General features: G+C 39.9%; 1 protein-coding gene across 3 annotated transcripts in view; it reads left to right on the forward strand.

The window, feature by feature from the left end:
* Positions 1 to 21,207, forward strand: part of POLR3H (RNA polymerase III subunit H) — a 312,552-nt gene extending 291,345 nt beyond the window's left edge. For 2 of the 3 annotated variants that reach the window (XM_044075682.1, XM_044075673.1), the window contains exons 7-8: positions 1,509 to 1,648; positions 20,604 to 21,207. In XM_044075682.1, the coding sequence (XP_043931617.1) occupies positions 1,509 to 1,648; positions 20,604 to 20,617 (154 nt within the window). In that variant the 3' untranslated portion in view covers positions 20,618 to 21,207. The remainder of the gene's footprint in view (positions 1 to 1,508; positions 1,649 to 20,603) is intronic. The other variant, XM_044075690.1, reaches the window with a different exon arrangement.
* Positions 21,208 to 21,431: the final 224 nt, after the last annotated feature.

Here is a 21,431-nt window from a genome sequence, read left to right on the forward strand (position 1 = left end):
CGTTACTTAAGAGGTCTGGATATTTGTCTTGTGTAAAATGCATGACAACTGCAAGAGGCCATATAGATCCAATCGGTGCTGCAATTTGCAAAAAACCTGATGTCATATATAGTACTGCAACTGCTCCTGGAGAATTGTTTGGTTTTTAGCACGTTTGCAATGGCTGCAATGACCACATGGCATGCAGCACACAAGTTTATCTCCAGAAATTAAGGTTTGGGTCATATTCTGGTTAATGGCATCATGGTGATTTGTAGTGGCTGAAATGAGATCCAAGATTTTTCCCCCTTCTAAATGAGAACATGCAGGTCTGAGATAAATGTTCTGACAAAACATTGTCAGCTAGAAGGATGTTCCAGTGTCGTCTGATGGCATCAATAACTCTGTATGTATTTCTACCATATGTAGTAATAAATCGTAGATTATTTGTGTTCTGTGATTTATGTTTATACTTAAGGAGGTCTTCTCTGTCTAAATTTGCAGCATAATTGCTTGCTGTATGTACATAGCCCATACGGTAGCCCCTTTCTTGGAACCTATTCGACAAATCTTTACGAAAAACCTCAAAGGTATTGTCTTCTGAACAAATACGTCTCGTCCTAATAAATTGAGACTTGGGGATGTTTTTAGTGATATGTGCTGGATGAAAGCTGGATGCGTGGAGTAAGGTGTTGTATTCTGGGTATTTTCTGAATACTTCTGTACGGAGGGTGTTATCCTTATTCCTTGTGACCAACACATCCAAATGTGTGATCTTGTGTTGGTCATAGTTAATAGTGATAGTTAATAGTGAATTGTAAACCCCATTTGTTGTCATTGAGATGCTCAATAAATTCCATCAAGTATTCCACATCAGACCTCCACACCATCCAGCAATCATCCAGATATCTACGCCAAATATCAATTTCCATCAAATAAATGTTGTGTGTAACATCATAAATGATTTGTTCTTCTATGTATGCCATATATAGATCTGCATATATGGGGGGCAAATGATGCGCTCATTGCAGTACCCCGTATTTGGAGATAACATTGTTTACCATAGAAGAAAACATTTTTGGTGAGAACATGTTCAGTTAGGCATATAGAAAAAGTGTCAAAGCCTGGTTTATATAGCCAATATTCTACTGCATCTAGCCCTGCCCAATGTGGTATATTGGTATATAATGCACTAACATCCAAAGTGCATAGCAACCAATGGTCTTCTATTTGCATATCATTTATGATGCCTCAAAATTCTGTGGTGTCCTGAATTCTGGATCTTACCCATCTCAATAATGGTTTGAGGTGTTTAGTTAGGAATTCAGATAATGGTTCAGTTAAGGAACCATTACCTGCCACAATCGGTTGGCCTGGGGGATGCAAAGGATCTTTATGAATTTTGGGCAGAAAATAGATGTATCGGTTGTTGGGATCAGATATAGTAAGATGATTTTTGGTGTTTTGTGTAATGATGCCATTTTCTACTGCTGAATCCAAAAACGTATCTATTTGATGTTTAAACATAGATGTTGGATCAAGAGGCATTTTGGTATAATATTTGGCATCTTCCAGCTGTCTCTGAGCCTCAGCATCATACTGGGTCAAATTCATGACTACCACAGCACCACCTTTGTCCGCAGAGATGATTACCAAATTTTTATTATTGGTAAGTTCCTGTAAAGTTGACATATCTGTCTTTGAAAGATTGTTAGATTTAGGGTGAGTCATACCCGAAGTAAAGTGTAGATCTTTGAGAACACTATTTTGAAAAAGACTCACACAAGGATGCATAGGTGGGACAGAGGTGGATTTGTGGTATTTGAAATTATCAACAGTAACACCATCATATTTGTTATCATGAAAATACAATTTTAAATTAAGCAGTCTGCAAAATGCTGTCACATCTTGTACAAATGTATCTTCAGGAACAAAAAAACCTGTAAAAACAATAAAAGAAAGACCTTTATTTAGCATAGCAGTTTGTGAGTCAGATAATGTTACATCAGAAATGTTTAATACATTTGTTTTGGAACACTTATTTTTTCGATGTTTCGTGCCTCCCCTCTTGTAAGGCCTAAAGGGGCCACACTATTGTTACGTTTGGGGATGGGGGAATCTGAGATTTGCTGTGTGTCCAAATTCGTACCAGAAGAAGAATCACCCCCCGATGAATCAGTATATGTGTTGCGTTTTCTAAGAATGGACTTGGGACGTTTGCGTTTGGGGGTGGTATTGGTTTTGTGATAACCACCTTCAAACCTAACATGTCTAGTATGTTGAAAGGGATGACCTTTGTCATAATCTGTTTGGTCCCTTTGAAATTTTTTGAGTTTCCTATCCTTGAGTTGTTGTTCAAAGGTAAGTAAATCTGAGCTAAGTTTGTACAATTGGGTAGAAAAAAATGGTTGGTCCTTGTATTGATTACTGTCATCACATAATTTGCTAACATTAAGGATTTCCCTATCAATAATGCGCTCATAATATCTGGATAATGTTTCCACAAACTTCATGGAGTAGTTTTGTTGTATTGTTGACCATTCACTGGTTAGTTGTTCATCTAATTCAGTTACTAATGGCTGAATTTTAACTCTAAGCCCTCTGGGTGTTATCTCTTTAGCCATATGCGCTTTGAATAATTTAAGATGCCATACATTGGACCTTAATGTTCTCATGTTTCTATTCAGTTGTTGAAAGAGCTTTTCACAGTGGGTTTCGGGATTGTCTATGATACTGGAACTATTATCATTGGGTTGTTCCCTTATTCCAGAAATGCCCAAGTCTTCCTTATCAGAGGAACAAAAATCCGATTTAGATCCATTATTGAAATAAAAAAGGGATATTGGATACAAGAGTGTGAAGGAGCCACACGGACTCGGATGTAGCTCAGAGACAATATCAAAGATGAAACTTCATCAAATTGAATGTTTGATCAAAGTCAGAGGACTGATTTACACATGTGTATTAGCCAAAGACGAATTTCAAATATGGAAGAAATAAATGCAGTATCACGTCCCAGTGATTGGAAAGATTATATGTGGAAACTGGGCAATAATGGCCAGTGAAACAAATCAATTATTGAATCAAAACCAAAAGTTTTGAACAATATGAACTCATGATGTCTAGGTTGTTGAAAACAGCCCTGACAAGAATACTCATAAATAGGTCTTGTCTGCTTGCATTGAATATATCATATAAATATTTGTAAGTTTGACCTCTGATAGTTAGCAAAAACCTTGCCACGTCCAGATCCACTAATAAATGAATGGCAAATCTAGGACAATAATGGTAACTCAATATAATTATATCACAACAACCCTTGGCAAATACCAATATGTTTGTAGAAAATAGAATCCGAATTTGGCTAAATAAACATGTGCAAATCAATAAGATATAATTGTCTGTAATCTACTAATGAGTCCATCAAAAAAGCCCGTTATCTGTTTGAATTGAGTCCTATAGATTGGACTAGAATAAACTAAAGTGGGGAAATTTGCTGAAGTATTTAATATATCACATGTATATATATCACTCCCTCAACCACTATAGAATAAACTGATGAGAAGATAGGACCAATATATTTTGTGCAAAATAATACTGTGTTATATAGTCTTGTTTACTGTGACCTCCCTATATAATATGATATGCATATAAGTGGTCTCAATATGTCCAACAAATCAAAAATGATTCACAATATTATTATTAGCATCTGCAATGTAATGTATAAATTCCCAAAACTGTATCAATATGAGTGACCTAGATATACTGGCCATATTTATTTATTTATTTTTATTTTATTTTATTTGCAGTTGGTTTACCAGGATAGTCCATTGGGCCAAAAGAACCCATTTTCAATGGAGTCCTGGGGAGAAAAGCTCCAAAAACAAGTAGCAAGGTTACAATAAGGTATTTGGTTACAATTATAATTACTATGGACTAGTAAAAAATGAAGGAAACTTAGAAATACAGCAGACTAGTGTACAAATATATACAAATATTACAATTTTGTATAGCTGAAAAATAAACAGTTTACAATATAGAAACTGAGAAGCTTTTAAAACTTAGGGTGGGTTACACTGGAGGTATCTTTCATGCATTCAGGATGAATAGCTTAATACAAGCAAGAGAGAGATATATTAGCTGACATATAATTTTTTCAATATGGAAGCAGAACCTTTTCCATCTTAGGGTATGTTACACTTAAGAGGTACCTTTAGAGTGTTCAGAAAAAATAGCTTAATACAAGCAAGAGCAAGATTTATGAGTTTAGGAGAGTAAGTAGGAATTCCCATTATGAGTAGGGGAGGAGAAGTGGAAATTCCCAGTATGACTAGGGGAGGAGATTATGTGGGGTGGGAGCAGGAGCATTCCCACTGGGAAATTAAGTGTAAGTGAAGGGATTTTTTGAATGAGAAGTGATATGAGATAGTACGAATGGATGCTGGTAAGGAGTTCCAGAGACGAGCAAGACTGTAGGATAAGAGATTTTTTTCCAGGGGGACGAATTGGTTTATACACTTCAATTAGGTTTTGGTTGTTAGATCTTAGTATTCTGTCAGGGAGGTACATTTTAAAGGTAGAGGAAAGGGAGGGGTAGAGGGAAGGATTGAAAATGAGCTTGTGTGCAAGAGTCAGTTGAACGTAGGTGAGGTGATTAGGTAGTTCTATCCATTTTAGTTTGTGGAGAGCCGAACAGTGGTGTGAGGAGGACTTATGGGAGGTAGCAAACTTGGCAATTTTGTTATAGCAAGAGGAGAGTTGTATTTTGAGTGAAGATTGTAGGTTAGTTAGGAGTGGGGCTCCATAGAGGAGGGACGGGATGAGAAATGTGGTAGATAGGGTGAATTTGGTGGAGGGTGTAAGATAACGATTCTGTTGGTAGAGCATGCCGAGTTTTTGGTGGGGTTTTTTTATATTTAATTGAAGGTGGGAATTGAATTTAAGCTGACTGTCAATTTGGACCCCAAGTAATTTGGCCTCAGATACCAGTTCAAGAGGTGTATTTTTATGACTAGTAATAGAGAAATTACTTGGATTGAAAGAGGTAGCTTTAGAGGGGGTGAATACCATTACTTTGATTTTGGAGGCATTGAGTATAAGGTGATTTGTTTTCTTCCATTGTTCGGTGGTTGAGTGCATCTTGAGTAAGCTTTAGCAGTGTGGGGATGGAGGTAGCAGAACAGATAGTAGTTGAATCATCTGTGTATTGGATAATTTTTATTAAAGGGATGGAGTTGTGGAAATCATTTATGAATATATTGAAAAGAAGGGGACCCAGTATAGATCCCTGGGGAACACCGGTTGGGGTGTTGATGAAAGGGGAGGTGGCTTTTTTCTATCTTACTGCTTGATATCTATTGGATAAGTAGCTAGTGAACCAGTTCAGAGAAGAGGGTGACAAGTTGAGCTTGGAGAGATTAGTAGTAGTAGATTGTGGGAGATAGTATCAAGGCCTTAGAGAGGTCTAGTAGGAGAGTAGAGACAATGTGGCCAGGGTCCCGGGCTTTGTTTACAGCTTCCAGGAAGGAGAGAAGGGCGGTCATAGTACTGTGACTGGGTCTGAAACCATGTTGTGTTGAAGTTAGTAGGTTATAAAGAGGTATGGTAGGAGTTGTAGATGGATACACTTTTCTAAAAGTTTAGAGATAGGAGATAGGATAGCGATGAGACGGAAATTAATGATAGTTGTTGCTGCGCCTTTATGCAATGGTACAACAAAAGCCTTTTTCCAGATTTGGGGTACTGAGCTTTCTTGAATGGAACGGTTGATTAGTATGCTGATGGGGTAGGCAATGGCTTCGGCAGTTATACTGAGAAAGTAAGAGGGAATGTTATCAGGGGCATTAGAGCATGGTTTTAGTTTCTGAAGTAGTTTTTTTATGGTGGATGTGGGTATAGGTTTTAGTGAGAATGGTGGAGGAAGGGGGGAGAATTTGAGGATGTTGATGATGGGGAGGAGATAGGGGGAGAAACAGTAGTAAGGGGTAAAAAGTTGGTAGGGGAGGATGGGGGGTGTAGTGGGGTTTGAAGATGAAAAAGATGAGGTTAGTTTAGAGATGGAATCAATGAAGAAGGTGTTGAATTGAGTGGCCCAGTCTATATCTGGAGCGTTAGGGTCCGGGCTGGGGTTATCTGGTTTGTTGGGATTAAGGAGGGTAGAGATACATTTCCGAAATATTTGAGGGTTTGTTTTGTTGTTTTGGATTATGGAGAAGTAATTCTATCGGAAATGATAAGCTTTTTTACTTTGTTCCTGAGTGTTTTGTATTCATTAGTCCTATGTTTCTGATATGATGGCCATGCTTTATCTCTAAGGTGCATAGTTGCTAGTGTGTTTTTTGTTAACCAAGGGGCAGTTTTGTTTTTATTCTTTTTGTTTTTATGGGGACATGTTGCTCTAAGAGGTTTAGAAAAGTTGAGTTGAAGTGGGCGACAGCTTGTTCCAGAGTTTTAAGGGTGTACCAGTTGATTGCTTTTAGAGAGTTGGAAAAGGTAGTGGGGTACCAGTTGATTGCTTTTAGAGAGTTGGAAAAGGTAGTGGGGTTAACATTTTTTTGGCAGCGAGTAGTAGTAGTAAAATTATGAGTAAGATGTAGGGGTGAAGCTAGTCTGTGTGTGAATGTGGGCAAGTGGTCACTAAGGGAATCGGGCAGGGTGCCACTATTTGAGAAGCAATAAGGTTGGGAGACTAATATCCAGTCTAGGGTACTATCACTGGCGAGGTTTTTTGAGGGCCGAGTTATGGAGTTGATCAGCTGAGAAAAGTTGTAAAGAAGATTAATGTCAGGTGAGTTTGTGGGAGACTGTATTGCGGACCAATTGATATTCATGTCACCCATAAGTATAGTTTTGTTGTTAATGTTATTGGAAAGCCAGGAGAGGATATCCTCTAGTGTAGAAATATTGTTGCCTGGGGGGATGTAGAGTGAGGCTATGCGTATGTGTTCATGTTTATTTACTTAAAGTAATGCAGGAGTAGTTCTGCATTATTGAATTGGGGAATTGGTTTGTTATAAGGGGTAACTGTTAAGGAGGATAAATATAGAAGGGCTACTCCACCTCCTTTTTGTTGGTTCTGTCTTTTCTGATTATAGAGTAGTTGGGTGGAATTATTTCGGAATCTTTTATATGGGATTTTAACCAAGTTTCAGAGATGGACAAAATGTCTGGTTTGTTATATGTAAGCCAGGCATGCAGATTAGGGATTTTGTTAACTATACTTTGGGCATTTAATGTGGTGAGTAGTATGGATTTATCTGTTGAAGGGGATGAGGATGGGCCTGGGTTGGGGTGTATGTCTCCTGATAATGGAATAGAAGTCAGATATAGCATTAGGTTGGAGAGGTACTTTGTCTGCTTAGAGACAGGGTTGAGCTTTGCTAGATTTATGAGGGATGAGTTAGTTGCTGTAGGGTTGGGATATTTGTGAGGAGTAATAAGTTTATAAGAGAAGATGATGTTTTATGGGGTATAGGCATGGAGAAATTGGGAAGTGTGAATATAAGACAGGTGGGCTAAGATGGTTTTGTAGTATGAAAGGATGGAGTGTGGTTGTAGTTAGTTGGCTGGGTGAGGTAGTAGGTATAGGATATGCTGAGGAGCAGTAGTAGATGAGTAGAGAAGGATAGGGCTTTTGAGAGCATAGTGGGATGGGTTACTGAGAGGAGGTATGCTGTGGTTGGCTAGTTTACTAGGGTAAGAGAGTTGTAAGTTTTGGGAGGAGTCATTTTTTTGTCCATCATAGTTTTTACGACAGCCCTCGGCCTTGTGTATTTGTTGGATCACAAGGAGTTGCCCCTTCAAACCTGCAACGGATGGCACAACTTTCCATATCGGTAAATCAGATTGCCACACAATATTGAATGCTATCAGTACCCAATAGCAGTAAAAAATACATGTGTTTAACAGTCCCAAACAAAACCCCAAGTAGTATCTTTGCAGTGAAAAAGGTAGAGGAAATAATATTGTTTACATATAAAGTTCAATAATTAATATTCATATGTCATGAAAAACGGCCCATGATAATGTAACAAATGGCCGATAGTAAAATTAGTTCTGCGCAAAGTTCCTGATGTTATCCAAAGGCTTTGTAACCATTTCTTGTCCATAAATATTATTTGGATATAAAAATCCACTTTGGCATGCTCACAACCATTTTTCGTGTGTTCACGCTATGCAGAAATTTATAAGGTTTTGCAACCAGAAACAAACTGCCAATGTTAAACACACTCATACACCCTGATATACCTCCAATATCATCCAGGTGAAAGAGATAATGTAAACTTGCAATTTAACAATATTTATAAATTAGTGTAACATGAAAAAACGGCCCATGATAATGTAGAAAACTCAACAAATGGCCGATGGTGCAGAACTAATTTTACTAAGTTCCTGATGTTATCCAAAAGCTTTGTAACCATTTGTTGTCCATAAATATTATTTGGATATAAAAATCCACTTAGACATACTCACAGCCGTTTTTTCGGAAGTCGTGTGTTCGCGCTATATGGAAATATGTAAGGTTTTGCAACCAGGAACAAGCTGCCAATGTTAAACACACCGATAGACCTTGATTCACCTCCGATATCGTCCAGATGAAGTAAATAATATTAATTTTAGACATGGAGCAAAGCGACTGTAGTTGGTGAAATCCTGGATTGAAAAGGCCCCATTGGTTTCAAATGCAGCAACTAGCAAAACTATGCTCAAAGTAATTTAAATTTTTAGACCACAGTGAATAATTATTAAAAGAAAGTCCTTGGATGTATAAAGCAAATAATTAAGTCCAGCCAAAATATAAATAAGAGCTCGATAGTAATGCAGAATCTGGTACAGATTTTACCCGCACAGCAAACCACAGACTACCAACAGGAAGCAGAAATATGCACTCAAAGGAATTCCCCTGCACAGAAGTGATTGCACGGCTCAAAAACACATGGTCAACAAAAAGCAGAAGTCAGCAACTGTGAGCTGTATAAACTAATTTAATTAGTTAAATAAAAAAACACAAGAATAACAGACCGGTTTCGGCTACAGTGTTAACCTAGCCTTCATCAGTGTAAATTCCCAAAACATCTTGAGGTTCTTTTATACACATGGAAATAATTCATCACAAAGTTTCATTGGTGATTTATTAGACCTGTCGCCTATTTTATCAATGATGGTAAGATGAAATTTTGCTGCACCGATTGGATCATCTATATGGCCTCTTGCAGTTGTCATGCATTTTACATAGGACAAACATCCAGACCTCTTAAGTTACATATTTCTGAACACCTCAGTGATGTTAAATGTAAGAGAATGAGTAATACCCTGTATAAACATACTCTTAAACATACCACAGCAAAATTTCATTTTACCATCATTGATAAAATAATAGGCGACAGATCTAATAAATCTGGTTGGCACAGCAAACTAAATGTAAAAGAAAATAAATGGATTGTGAAATTAGGTGGACTTTCCCAGCCTGGTCTTAATGAATATTTATGATTTTGTATACTAATGAATATTCATGAGCTCACCAATGAAACTTTGTGATTATTTCCATGTGTATAAAAGAACCTTAAGATGTTTTGGGAATTTACACTAATGAAGGCTAGGTTAACACCATTGTGTTTTTTTTATTTTTTAACTAATTAAATTAGTTTATACAGCTCACAGTTGCTGGCTTCTGCTTTTTGTTGACCATGTGTTTTTGAGCTGTGCAATCACTTCCGTGCAGGGGAATTCCTTTTGAATCTACAATGGTATCAACATTCTCAGGCCCTGGAATCAATGATTCCTATCATTCCTTGTATAAAGACAGAGTTCCTTTGGTGGGCACAGGCCTGCTACCACAACAAGGGGCTCCCTTTCACTTTACCCCCTGCCGCCCAAACCCTAACAACAGACGCATGGGGGGATACTTGGCAGGGCAGTGCATTCAGGGCAAATGGAATCTGAGACAGATGCACCTGCATATCAACCAAAAAGAAATGTTAGCTGTACAGAATTCCCTGACAGTCTTCAAAAACTGCATTGTTCCAGGACAACTGTTGGTAAAGACAGACAACACCACAGTTATGTGGTACATAAGCAGGGGGGAACCCATTCGTACCCTCTCTGCAGACTAGTCATGGCTCTGTGGAACTGCACCTACAAGCTCAATTCCTGCCAGGCAAGCTAAATTCACTGGCAGACTACTTAAGCAGAAAAGTCATGGTTCCACATGAATGGAAACTGGAAACAAAAATATTCAACCTCTTGAGGAATAAATGGGGGACTCCAGAGGTAGACCTCTTTGCCTTCCCTCAGAACTACCAATTGGACAAATTTTGCACAAGGACACCCCGCAGTCAAGCTTGGAAAGTGGATGCCCTGTCCTTTACCTGAGAAAACCTCTCTGTTTATGCCTTTCCCCCTCCCCCTCTGCCTCTCCTCTCGAAGGTTCTGCTAAAGATCAAACAGGACAAGCCAAGGACAATACTGATTGCACCAGACTGGCCACGCCATCACTGGTACCCCCTCTTGCGCACCATGGCACCTGCCTCACACCCTTCCCTGCAATCCCAGCAGGAGGGCCAGGTTCTGCACCCTCAGCTACAAACCATGAACCTTGCAGCCTGGCTATTTCCTTGAGCTCCCCAATAGCATCCCTCAGTAAGCAGGTGCTAGATGTCATTTTGGAGGCCAGAAGGCCTAGTAGTAGAAAATCGTATGCTGAAAAGATACTGTTCCTGGAGCCAGACGGGGGATGGGCACATCGGTGCCCAGCTTACCTCATATTCTTCAGTACTCAACAGAAATGCTCCACAAGGGCCTATCCTTCTTGTCAATTAAAATTCCCACATAGAATTTCCACATAGGTGGCAGTACACTAAACCCCGAAAGTGTGATAAGAGACTTAGGGACACAGGTGGACAGTGGTCTCACCTTCGATAACCACATCACCATAACAGTCAGGAAATCCTTCTGTGTGGCACACCTCATCACTAAGGGCTTTTCATCCAGAAAAAAGGAGGTAATTGTCCCACTGTGCTCATCCCTCATTAGACCCATTATAGAATACAGTGCCCCATTTGGTATGTAACCTCTCAAGACATCTGCAACAACTGGAAAGGCCACAGAAATACCTCACTAAAAGAATCACAGGCGTAAAGCAGATGCCCTACGCTGACCACCTTAAAAAACTCCAGCTATACTCTGTCGCATATTGTCTACTCAGAGGCGATCTCTGCTTAACATACAAGGCTATGTCAAACCCAGAGCTGTTGGACATGCTACACTTAAAAGAAATCCCAATCCCTCAGAGCCACACACTCCAGGGATCTAAACCTTATCACAATAAACAAAACATGCTGGAGGGATAGGTTCCTGACCCAGAGACTCCCCAGACTCTGGAATAGACTGCCCATACATGTCATGCAGAGCACCTCTTTGGCCCTCTTCAAAAGGAAAATTGACGATTGGATGGGAGAAAGGAAAGTCACCCCAAGGATCACGTCAGTCGTCCTGCTAGACGGGCCAGGGAAGTAAATAGTGTGGGAAGAAACAGCCAGGGAATTGTCATGGCTAGGCCTATATAGGCCCTAGGGCCGATAGTCTAGTAACAACCTATGAGAGGGGTCCCAATAATGATTGTTTTGGTATATTAAGGAAGGGTACAAAAATATGTGGAGCATGTAACCAGTGCAGATTTATTTGCGAGGACGACTGCTTCAGGCCAACCTATGAATTCATGCCTCTGCCATTTCAGCTCATTATAATACTGAGCCACCACTCTTCTCTCACCCTCTGCTAAAACAATTCCTTAGAGGGGCCAAAAATTTAACCCCCCCCCCCCAGGAGAGCCCCTACTCCAGCCTGGGACCTTAACTTTCCATTGGAAAAGCTCACTCTCCCTCCCTTTGAGCCAGCTGCAACAGCAGAGTTGAAATTCCTTTCTTGGAAAACAATATTCCTTCTAGCCATCACAGTAGAATGTCTGAATTACAGGCCCTCATGGCAGTGGAACCCTTCATTATCTTCCATGCAGACAGGGTTTCCCTCAGGACCAATCCTTCCTTTATGCCCAAGGTGGTGTCTAGTGTGGTCCCAAATCAGTCCTTTCACTTGCCTACTTTCTTCCCTAATCCACAAAACAAAGGAGAATGAATACTGCACTCTGGACGTGCATAGACAACTTAGATTTTATTTGGACAGGACTAAGCCTCTCAGAAAATCTGAACAGCTGCTTGTTGGCTTTGCTGCAGGGGCAGAGGGGAAGGCCATTTCAAAGCAAACCATTTCCAAATGGATAGCCCATTGCATTTATTTCTGCTACAAGCACCTGGAAAACCTACCCCACAGGGGATAAGATCACATTCCACCAGGGCTGCATGTACCTCTGAAGTCTTTCTCAGAGGAGTCCCTACCAGGGACATCCTAGAAGCTGCCACCTGGAGCTTTGCACATACTTTGACCAAGCATTTGCCACATGCCTCTTTTTTCTAAATCCAGAGCTGGTTTTGCCACTACAGTTTTGCAGGGCTTAATAGCTGGCCCTAATGCTATCTAACTTCCTCCTCCCTTCCTTAGCTTTGGGAATCAACCCAAATGTGATGACTGCAACAGTGAAACACGAAGAACATAGTACAGTTGTGTACACTTACCATAAATGTAGATGTTCGAGTGTATTCACTGTTGCAGTCTTGGTTACCCTCCCTCCAACCCCCTGACTTCTCTTGGCTCTACTTTTCCTTCTTGTTTGGTATATTTCAGTTTTCTCGTATATTTGCTTTTTGATGGAGGTATACCATAACATATAATTGCTTCCCATTGTGGGGACCTGACATCTGGGGCAAGAAAAACTGATGTAATGGTGTCTGTTGCATGTTTTACACCCCCTGACGACCTGACATCATGGAAGAAGAGACAGCATCCGACGCAAGAATCCAAGACTCACATATTCAGGCTGGCTGAGGGCTACCTGCATGCAGATAACCCAAATGTGATGACTGCAGCAGTGAATACACTCTTAACATCTACATTCATGGTAAGTGTACACAACTGTACTTTTTGGCCATGGAAGGGTAAAAAGCTAGTTGAGGCCATACTCTCTTCTATTGAGGTCCAGCAACCAGGCAGTGGTTAGCTGTTTGAAAAAGCAGTGTGTTGAGCACTTTTATCCCTTCTGCCAGGAAGCAGTGGGGTTATGGCAGTAGACCACTAAGCAAGGAATATTCTTAGTAGCAAATTTACATCATGAAACAAATTGCACATCACTGCATACTCCCTAAGCTGCAGCTCAAATCCTTCCCTTAAATTGGAACTTTGGAGAATGAGTGTTTTCCAGGAATGGGTGATAATTAATGTGATACTTTCCAAAATTTACTGTTCTCAGCTTAGGTGGATGGACAGTGGATACAGTAGCTCTAGATTGGAAGGGAGGGGTTCCTATAAGCCATTCCACTATTTCCTTTGCTCTCTAACATGTTCACAGATGTCAAAAAAAAGAATAAGTCTCATCTGGGGCATTCCATGGTAGGTCCGGTGAGTAATTTCATGCCTTTCATTTCCTGGAGAAATTTTGATGTAGATGGGTAATGAGCTGACTAGGTAATGGGATGGCATTCTGTGTCTTACAAGTTTGTCTTCGTGATTAGCTCCCACAATCCCCCTGGCTCCCTTGCTATAAATGTCAGTGGTGCTGGAAGTCTTCAAGAAATCCACTATCAGGTGTATTTATACAGAAAGTAGATATAGACAGTCAAACTGAAGAGGCCCTTCAGAAAGTCTTCCAAAAGGTATACCTGTACAGCAAGTAGCTCTGCATTCTCAAGTGGAACAGTTTTTTTCAGTTTCGAGAAAGTAATATTTCCTGCCCTCACATTCATTGAATTCAAATCTGTGTGACCTACCTTAGGCACTTGTTCAGTTTAAGACTTCTACATTTTGTGGTCATGATGCTGGTTTCTTCCATCTTGTTGCATCGTGACCTTGTAGAAGGCAGAACTCTGATTAAGAATGGTTTATCTGACCTATACTGAAACAAGGGTCCTTCTCTCTCTGCCAGTAAAAAAAACTCTTCTCTTTGGGACTTTATACTTGCCAATCTAACTTTGGAGACAGCTGGCTTCATGGACCTGAAGGTTGCCTCTTGGAAGACATTGTTCTTGGTGCCCATCACATTTGCAAGGCAGATTTTGGAATTCAGGGATCTTCTAATTTAGAAATCCTTCTTGTTTTTACCCCAGTGTCAAGTAACCATTGTCCTTCATAGTACCAAGTCTCCCTGCTCACCAAGAAATTACTTCAAATCTCTCACTTAGCCAGTCTGAGGCAGCCATCCATGTGTTAGATGTGCACACTAACTGCAATACTCTCCCTTGTGTGGTAGAAGAAGGAGAACAGATTATTTGTTTTCTCATTTGCTTCATATAGGGTGTTTGCAGTTACTAAGAAGATTGTTTCCAAATAGATTGCTAGCTGCATTTCTTTTGCTACCATTCAAGCAACTACTCTTCATCCAACACTGTTAGAGGTTATTCTGGGAAAGCCCACATCTAATGTAATTTTGGAGAATGAGTGCATGCATTCAGTACTACAGCTTGGATATCCAGTGGAGTAGAATGTTCTTTGACACTTTGAAGGTTCATTGTTCATCTGTCTGAAAACTCTTTCTCATTTGGGCTCCCTGGTTCCTACTTCACCATCTCCGTTTTTTGAAAGGAGCTGTAGATAGTGCTTGGAATTCCCCCTAGTGGTTACCACTGCAAGTCAAAGCCACCTTGAACTACAGTCTAACGCATTTGTAGCCATATGTAGTACTCACTAGCTGATCTTTAAAAATAATTTTCTGTATAATACCTCCCTTCTATTACATAGTCATTATTCCTCATTTAAGGTAAGCCATCTTCTGTGAGCATTTTAGCTTGAGAGTTTTATATCATGTGTATTTTCTTTTTCACTTTTAGCTTACCTCTGTTCCATGATGGTCTTATCAGTTCCAGAACTGAGGATGGTGAAACCTGTCCCACTGCTCTGGTCTGGCAAGACACCACAGCATGCACCCATAGGCAAAGCACAAATATCCAGCTGTATTGGAAATTGAAGCACCTTGGGGCAGCTTTGTATATGCTGCCAATGTGGATTTTTTTTTGTTATGCCCTAAGTTAACATCCTCCCCCATGTGCGCACATACTGTCTCAGAACAAATATGCGATGCAGTGGGTGTGCTTAAATATCATCGAGCCTCCACAGCGACTCCCAACAGTGTCATTACTCCCTGAAGACAATGTCCTCCTGCAGGTCTCCACCCTATACTGGGGATAACCACAAAATGCACTTGTATGCATGCCCTTCCTCCAGGGATGGACACACTCCTCCTCCCTTTGCAGTGCCCAGACACCAGAGTTGCTAAACTTACCTGGATCACTAGGTCTTAGGGCTTTGTCCTGCTCTGCCACAATGCTGACTGGGTATTTAGCCCTTTGGAGAATTGCTGAAAGATGGTCCTTATAAAGAAGATCACAGTTGTTATTTATCGTTGTTGGTCCTGGAAAAGATTTTTCTGGTATGGTAGCTATTTATTTTGTGCTGTTTTTTCCTCATGTACTTTTAGCTTTCATTTTCATCTGTTGCATGAGAACTTCAGCAACTGTGGAAAGACCAAAATATATATTTTTTTTTTTTATACTGTAGAATGCTGTTTAAGTATGCAGTTTCTCACCTGACTGCTGCTTTTTGTTGTTTTTTGCTGAAAGAGAGACATTTTCTAAGATGTATTGTCACATCTTCCTGTTTAGCTATATATTTTAGCCTTAATTGTGATGGATTGAATAAAAGGCTTAATCAGGGAATATAGGTTGCTTAGCCAAGTAAGTGCAGCCGATAACAGTGTTTTTCAGTTGGGTGGCAGCAGGGGCCTCATCCCATGCAGTGTCTAATCTTCTGTAAGCTTATTTCACTTTTTATAGATAATTGTATGGGAAATATCTCCAGACTGTTTTTGAATGTGACTTGTACCATTCTGAAGCGGTAAATTGTTCAACCAGAACGTTTTTTTGTTTGGTAATTGCAAATCCGTAGCAGATGCTCTAGTTGGTCCTTCCTTGCATCAGTGTTACTAATGCATGGGATATCCAGGCATACCAAAGCCTGGGCATCTTCCTTTCATGCTGTGACCTCATCCCGAAGGAACCAGGAGGTACATAAGGAATGTACGAGCAAATTACCTCAGAACTTTGCCACTAGCCAAATACTGAACTGTTGTTTTCAGTCCGTCAAGTGTACGATTTGTATATGTTCCTTACCCATTGGGCAGATAAGTATCTCGGTTGAGAACCCTTCCTTTTCTCATATATTTGATATTAATATACTTTTTACATGATATTGAAGAGGGGAAAATAGGACTGTGGGAGGCAAATTCCACACACAGGCCATCATTTGAAATGTATTTTTGCTTGGGTGCTGATCACAACTATAAAGACTGCTCCACCTGTCAGTCATTTGCTCCTAAGGCCCTACATAGCAATCTCACTTCCTTAAAAATTTACTTTGAAAACCAAAGCTGGAAGGAGCTTGCACAAAGTAAAATAGCCACCTAGTCTTCACAACCCATGTTTCATTTATGCCAAAAAAGACACCAAAGCTCAAAGCTTCTGCTGTCCATCAGGCCCAGGCATCTCCATTGTGTCTCTTGATGGAAGCGGATATGCCATTTTGCACATCGTGTATCCAGCCAGTCCACTTCTAGCAAGAAGGGTGAGTTTTGGCTCATTTCAGAGGGACCTTAGGACATACCTGATCCCTTAGTTAGGGAAGAAGTTCCCAGTTCCTTGATCGAGGTACATCAGGGCTCAAAGCACCCCATTTTGTGCAGGCAGACATCCCACTTAAGTAGAAACAGAAGTCTAAGCATACTCCCTGCAGATGTCTACAGATCCTCAGAAGGAATTGCAGGATTTCACACTGGGGGTTATCAGAGCTATTTTCTCCATGAGGCCTCCATGTTTTTCCCTGCTTACTCCATTAAGAGGCAAAGAAACTTTTTTTTTCTCTTCCCCCTGAGGAGGAGTTATCTTACTGGGATGATTCTTTGGCTTATTCTTCCCAAATCCATTCTCCAGTGGCTTATGCCTCTGATGATGAAGACACCTTGCTCCTGGATCTCCTCAGGTGGAACTTTCTTTTGGAGTAACTATCATTAAAATGATGTAACACTTTTAATGAGAAGGTTTCAAGTTACCTGATGATCAGAAAATATGCTAAAAATCTACTATGCTCTTTTGGAAATGGGGGTGCCTACACCCTCTGCCATCCTCCTGTTTTGGAGCCATTGCTTGGACACCTTCTATATGGCCTTTCTTAATATGAACAAAGTCTCAGCCTCCTGCTTCAAAGAAACCTTATAGATTTTATAAGGTGCCAGATGCAGAACATTTCTTATAGAAGAATGCCACCCCAGATATAATTATGTTCCTTCCCATTGAAAAGCCTACTGACTTGCTTCCTTCCTCTTATGTGTTGACCACTGATAAAAGATGTCAGAGAAATTGATAAATATGGCAAAAAGGTCTACACCTCTGCCACATTATCTTTTAGGGCTGTTAGTTAGCAAACCCATATGATCAGATATAGTTTGTCTATTTTGGGCACTATCCTTTCAGACTTGGATGACTGAGACATTAAATATTCTGCTTTGTCTCTTCTTAAATCTATTTCTCAAGTAGCCAGGCATCCTGTTGAATGCAGTTATGATGCTACTGATGCCAATTCTAGAGCATCTGCTACTTTTTCTGTTCTTCATAGGTTTATGTGGCTTAGACTGAAGATATCAGAGCTAAGCTTCTGGACTTTTTTCTAGTTAAATATAATCTTTTTGGCTTTGTTACTGCAAAACATTTCAAAACTTCAAAGGAGAAATGTAATGTCATGCAAGATTTTAGGCAGATTTTCCTTTCTCCTGTCCCAGCTTCCAGAGGAACTAACCTACTGTGACTGGTCCCTTTGTACACAAGAATCAAAAACCAGCTCAGAAGGTTTTAAAAAAAACAACAAATGGGAATTTCAAGATAAATCTCAGCAGGTTTCCAAGGGTTCTAAGTCCTCCTTTCATTATGAAACAGCCTCTTTTTGACTATCAACCTTTTCTTCCCTCTCCTCTCCACCTTGGCCAGTCCCCGGTTCCCTTGTCTCAAAAACTATCTCTGTCCTTCCCAGTCTGTAAATCTGTAACATCAAATAAGTGAATTCTTTCCATCATCCAAAACTGTTACAAAATGTTTTGGATTGGTCCTCCATGTCTGTTGGATTTCCCCACACCTGATCAAAACCAGATTCATCTCATTCTCCCTCTTCTTCAAGACTGGTTTACTCAGGGGATAGATGTCCCCCCCATCTGTTAAGAAAAGGATTTTATACAAAAGTGTTTTTGGCCCCCAGAAAGGAGGGCAGTTGTAGACTTATTCTGGACTTTTCTTCTCTCAACACATCTCAAAATTCCAAGTTTCAAGATGTTGACATTATAGACTCTGCTTCTAGTAATCCTTCCCCAAGCCATTTTGATAACATTGGATTTAAAGAGCATTCAACATCACATTCCTGTTCATATACCATGCAGGAAATATTTGTGTCTCTTTCAACTTTCAACTGCCCTTAGGGTATTCACAAGATTTTTTTCTGTTACTGCCTTTTGCAGACTTTGAGGATTTCAAATGTTTTCTTGTCTGGACAATGTTATTATTCAGGCTTCTTCCCAAGAGATTTTTTAAAAGGATTTGGAGTTTGTTATGAGTCGTCTAAACATTCTAGCGTTCACACTCAGAATCTCAAAAGTCAGTCCATCCCAGGATTGGATTTTCCTAGGATGCAGACTTAATACTGTGCCAATGACACCCTTCCTTCCTGCAGAAAAAGTTCAATTTCTTTCAGATTACTTTTCAAACCTTCCATTGAATTTGACCCCAGCAAGAAAGGCACTGAGAGCCCTGGGGTTCATAGCATCAACAATTTTGGTGGTACCTTATGGCAGACTCCATGTGAGGAAGATGCAGTGGTATCCCATATCAGTTTACACTGCTATCCATTGACTTTCCCAATTCCTGTCTTACCCTTCATCAAGAAGGAATTTCTATGGTAGATTAGATTTCATTCAACCCAGGAGTGCCCGTTCTGGTTCCTTCCCCTTGCCAGGAGCTGGTCAGATCTAGTGTGGGGAACTTGCTCCCAGAGCATCAGGGTTCAGGAGTTTCTTTTTCCCAAACATCTTTATTAAATTTTCAAGTATGACAAAGGCAATCTTACATTTATATAAATGAAAAATGTACAAAAATATACCACTTTAGTTGCAGTTTACATCAGACACCATTGAAACAACTGTAGTTGCAAACCTTATACATCCGTTATGAACCATCCAGTCATTGTATAGCCTATTCAATTCCGGCCTCTTAAACCTTGTTCCTGCTCTGCATCTAATGTTCCCACAATTCCCATTTTTCCCTATGTATTTTGCTCCTTCCCTTTTATAAAGATCCCAATTCCAGTTGTTTTAGCTCTGTTACTATATTCATTGCTTCTAGTAAAGTTGTCCAGACTTTGATTTCCATTTTCTAGTAATTGCTTTTTTTGGTATCCACCATAATTAGACTCATCAAGGCTTTACTATGTCTAGGCAATTCTGTGCCTGTTTTCCCTATTACTTTTTACTAGTCAGTTCTGATTCTCTAGCATAACTCAAAAAAATCATCTCCCCAGTCAGTCCAATCTGCTCACCGAGCATCTCCAACAGGGCACTCTGATTTCTAAGGCCATTTCCTTTTGCTGCTCCTTCCATTGGAAAACAATTCCAGGTCCTAGTTAAAGCCCATTCCAGTAGCGCTGCAGCCTCCTCAGTGGCTTTCTTCAAGGATATGCATTCTAGATCTATCCTTGAAGCAGCAACTTGATCTTCTACTCATACTTTTACTAATCATTACAAAATTGTTCTCTTTTCTAAGAAAAGAGCAGAGTTTTCTAGGTCTGTCCTCCAGGGACTTTTATATCATAACTAACATCAACGCTCCACCTCCCTTTCTTCGTAGACAGCTTTAGGAAGCTCTTATCTGTTAGTAATACTGCAGCAGGGATCCATGGAAGGATATAATACAGTTGTATAAGATCCAACCTTAACAGTAGATGTCATTGTTACTTTATTGCATCCCTCCCTTCTTCACCCCTTTTGTGTTTTTCAGTTTTTGGGCTGTGGTGGAATTCCTTCCTCCTTTTTTTTTGACTTGTACATACATGAATAGTTGTCTCTACTTCTGCTTCAGTTCCTTGGTCTGGGGCAAGAAAGTAATGAAGGTAATTTGTGCTCATACATTCCTTATGTACCTCCTTTCTGCTTTGGGATGATGTCATACGTCGGACATGCAGCATGAGAGGAAAGCTCCCAGGCTTTGGTATGCTGGCCAGACATATGGCTGTCCTTGGCAGGATATCCCAGCTATTAGTAATACTGCAGCAGTGATCAATCAGACAGACGTCTACTCTTATGCTAAGTTCTTACACAGTTGTACTTTATGTGGCTTGCATGGTTTCAGTTTATTTTTTAATAGTGTGTTCTAACATGCAGGTCATAAATCTAATGCTTATTTTTTTATAATAATTCTGTTCTCTTCCTCCAGGGATCTATAAGTGAGCCTGGACTAGGACTTCTGTCTTGGTGGACAAACAGCTAACAGAAAGAAGGCACACACCTGTGTTCTCACAAACTGGACAAGTTGAGGCTTTTGAGAGGGTGCCAGGGAACCTCTGGAGTAGTTTTTCAAACTGGTTATTAATATGCCAGCTGCAAAGCAGGAGCTTTGGTAGCTGTGAGTTTCCTGTTTTAGAACATTGACTTTTAATGTTTTTTGGACTGTATTTTTGTTTTTTTAACATTATTCACCTTATGAACTTGGCACATAATTATCATGACTGTGCCATATGAAAATGGTCTCTGTATACTTTGCTGTTGAATACAGAGGGACATCTACTGCAGAAACTTCTGGTGTGTACAGGTCCTTGGAAAGTGATCACAGAATGCTTTCCTGAAAACTTTTATTTATGTATATATCAAGAGATGAGAAGAATCGAGTTTTGGAAGGTAAAATGATGTGCAGTTTTTCCTTGAAAACAAGCAGAACAAATAGCAGATATTTTCATTAAAAAGTAGTGTTTCTCTCTGTCACACCATTAGTATTACTTTATTTGGTTTTGAAACCAATTAAATTCTGCTTTTAACAGACATTTAAAGTTTTTTTAGCATTGTTTCTGTTTTCTGATGCTTTGCAGCTATTAGTAATTCATTTCAGAAGTACCCTTATTAATGATGGTAAGTGAAGAGCTCAGGTCAGAGTGACTTAGAACACATTTAGTATTAGTTGTTGTTGTTATTGTGTCTTTCGGCTTTTCCCGGTTAGGGGTCGCCACAGCGGAACTCCGGTCCGCTAATGATTGGCAGTAGATTTTTA

This window comes from Protopterus annectens, chromosome 1.part1, assembly GCF_019279795.1.
Source record: "Protopterus annectens isolate FY-2018-M chromosome 1.part1, PAN1.0, whole genome shotgun sequence".
In the NCBI taxonomy this organism is placed as follows: domain Eukaryota; kingdom Metazoa; phylum Chordata; order Ceratodontiformes; family Protopteridae; genus Protopterus; species Protopterus annectens.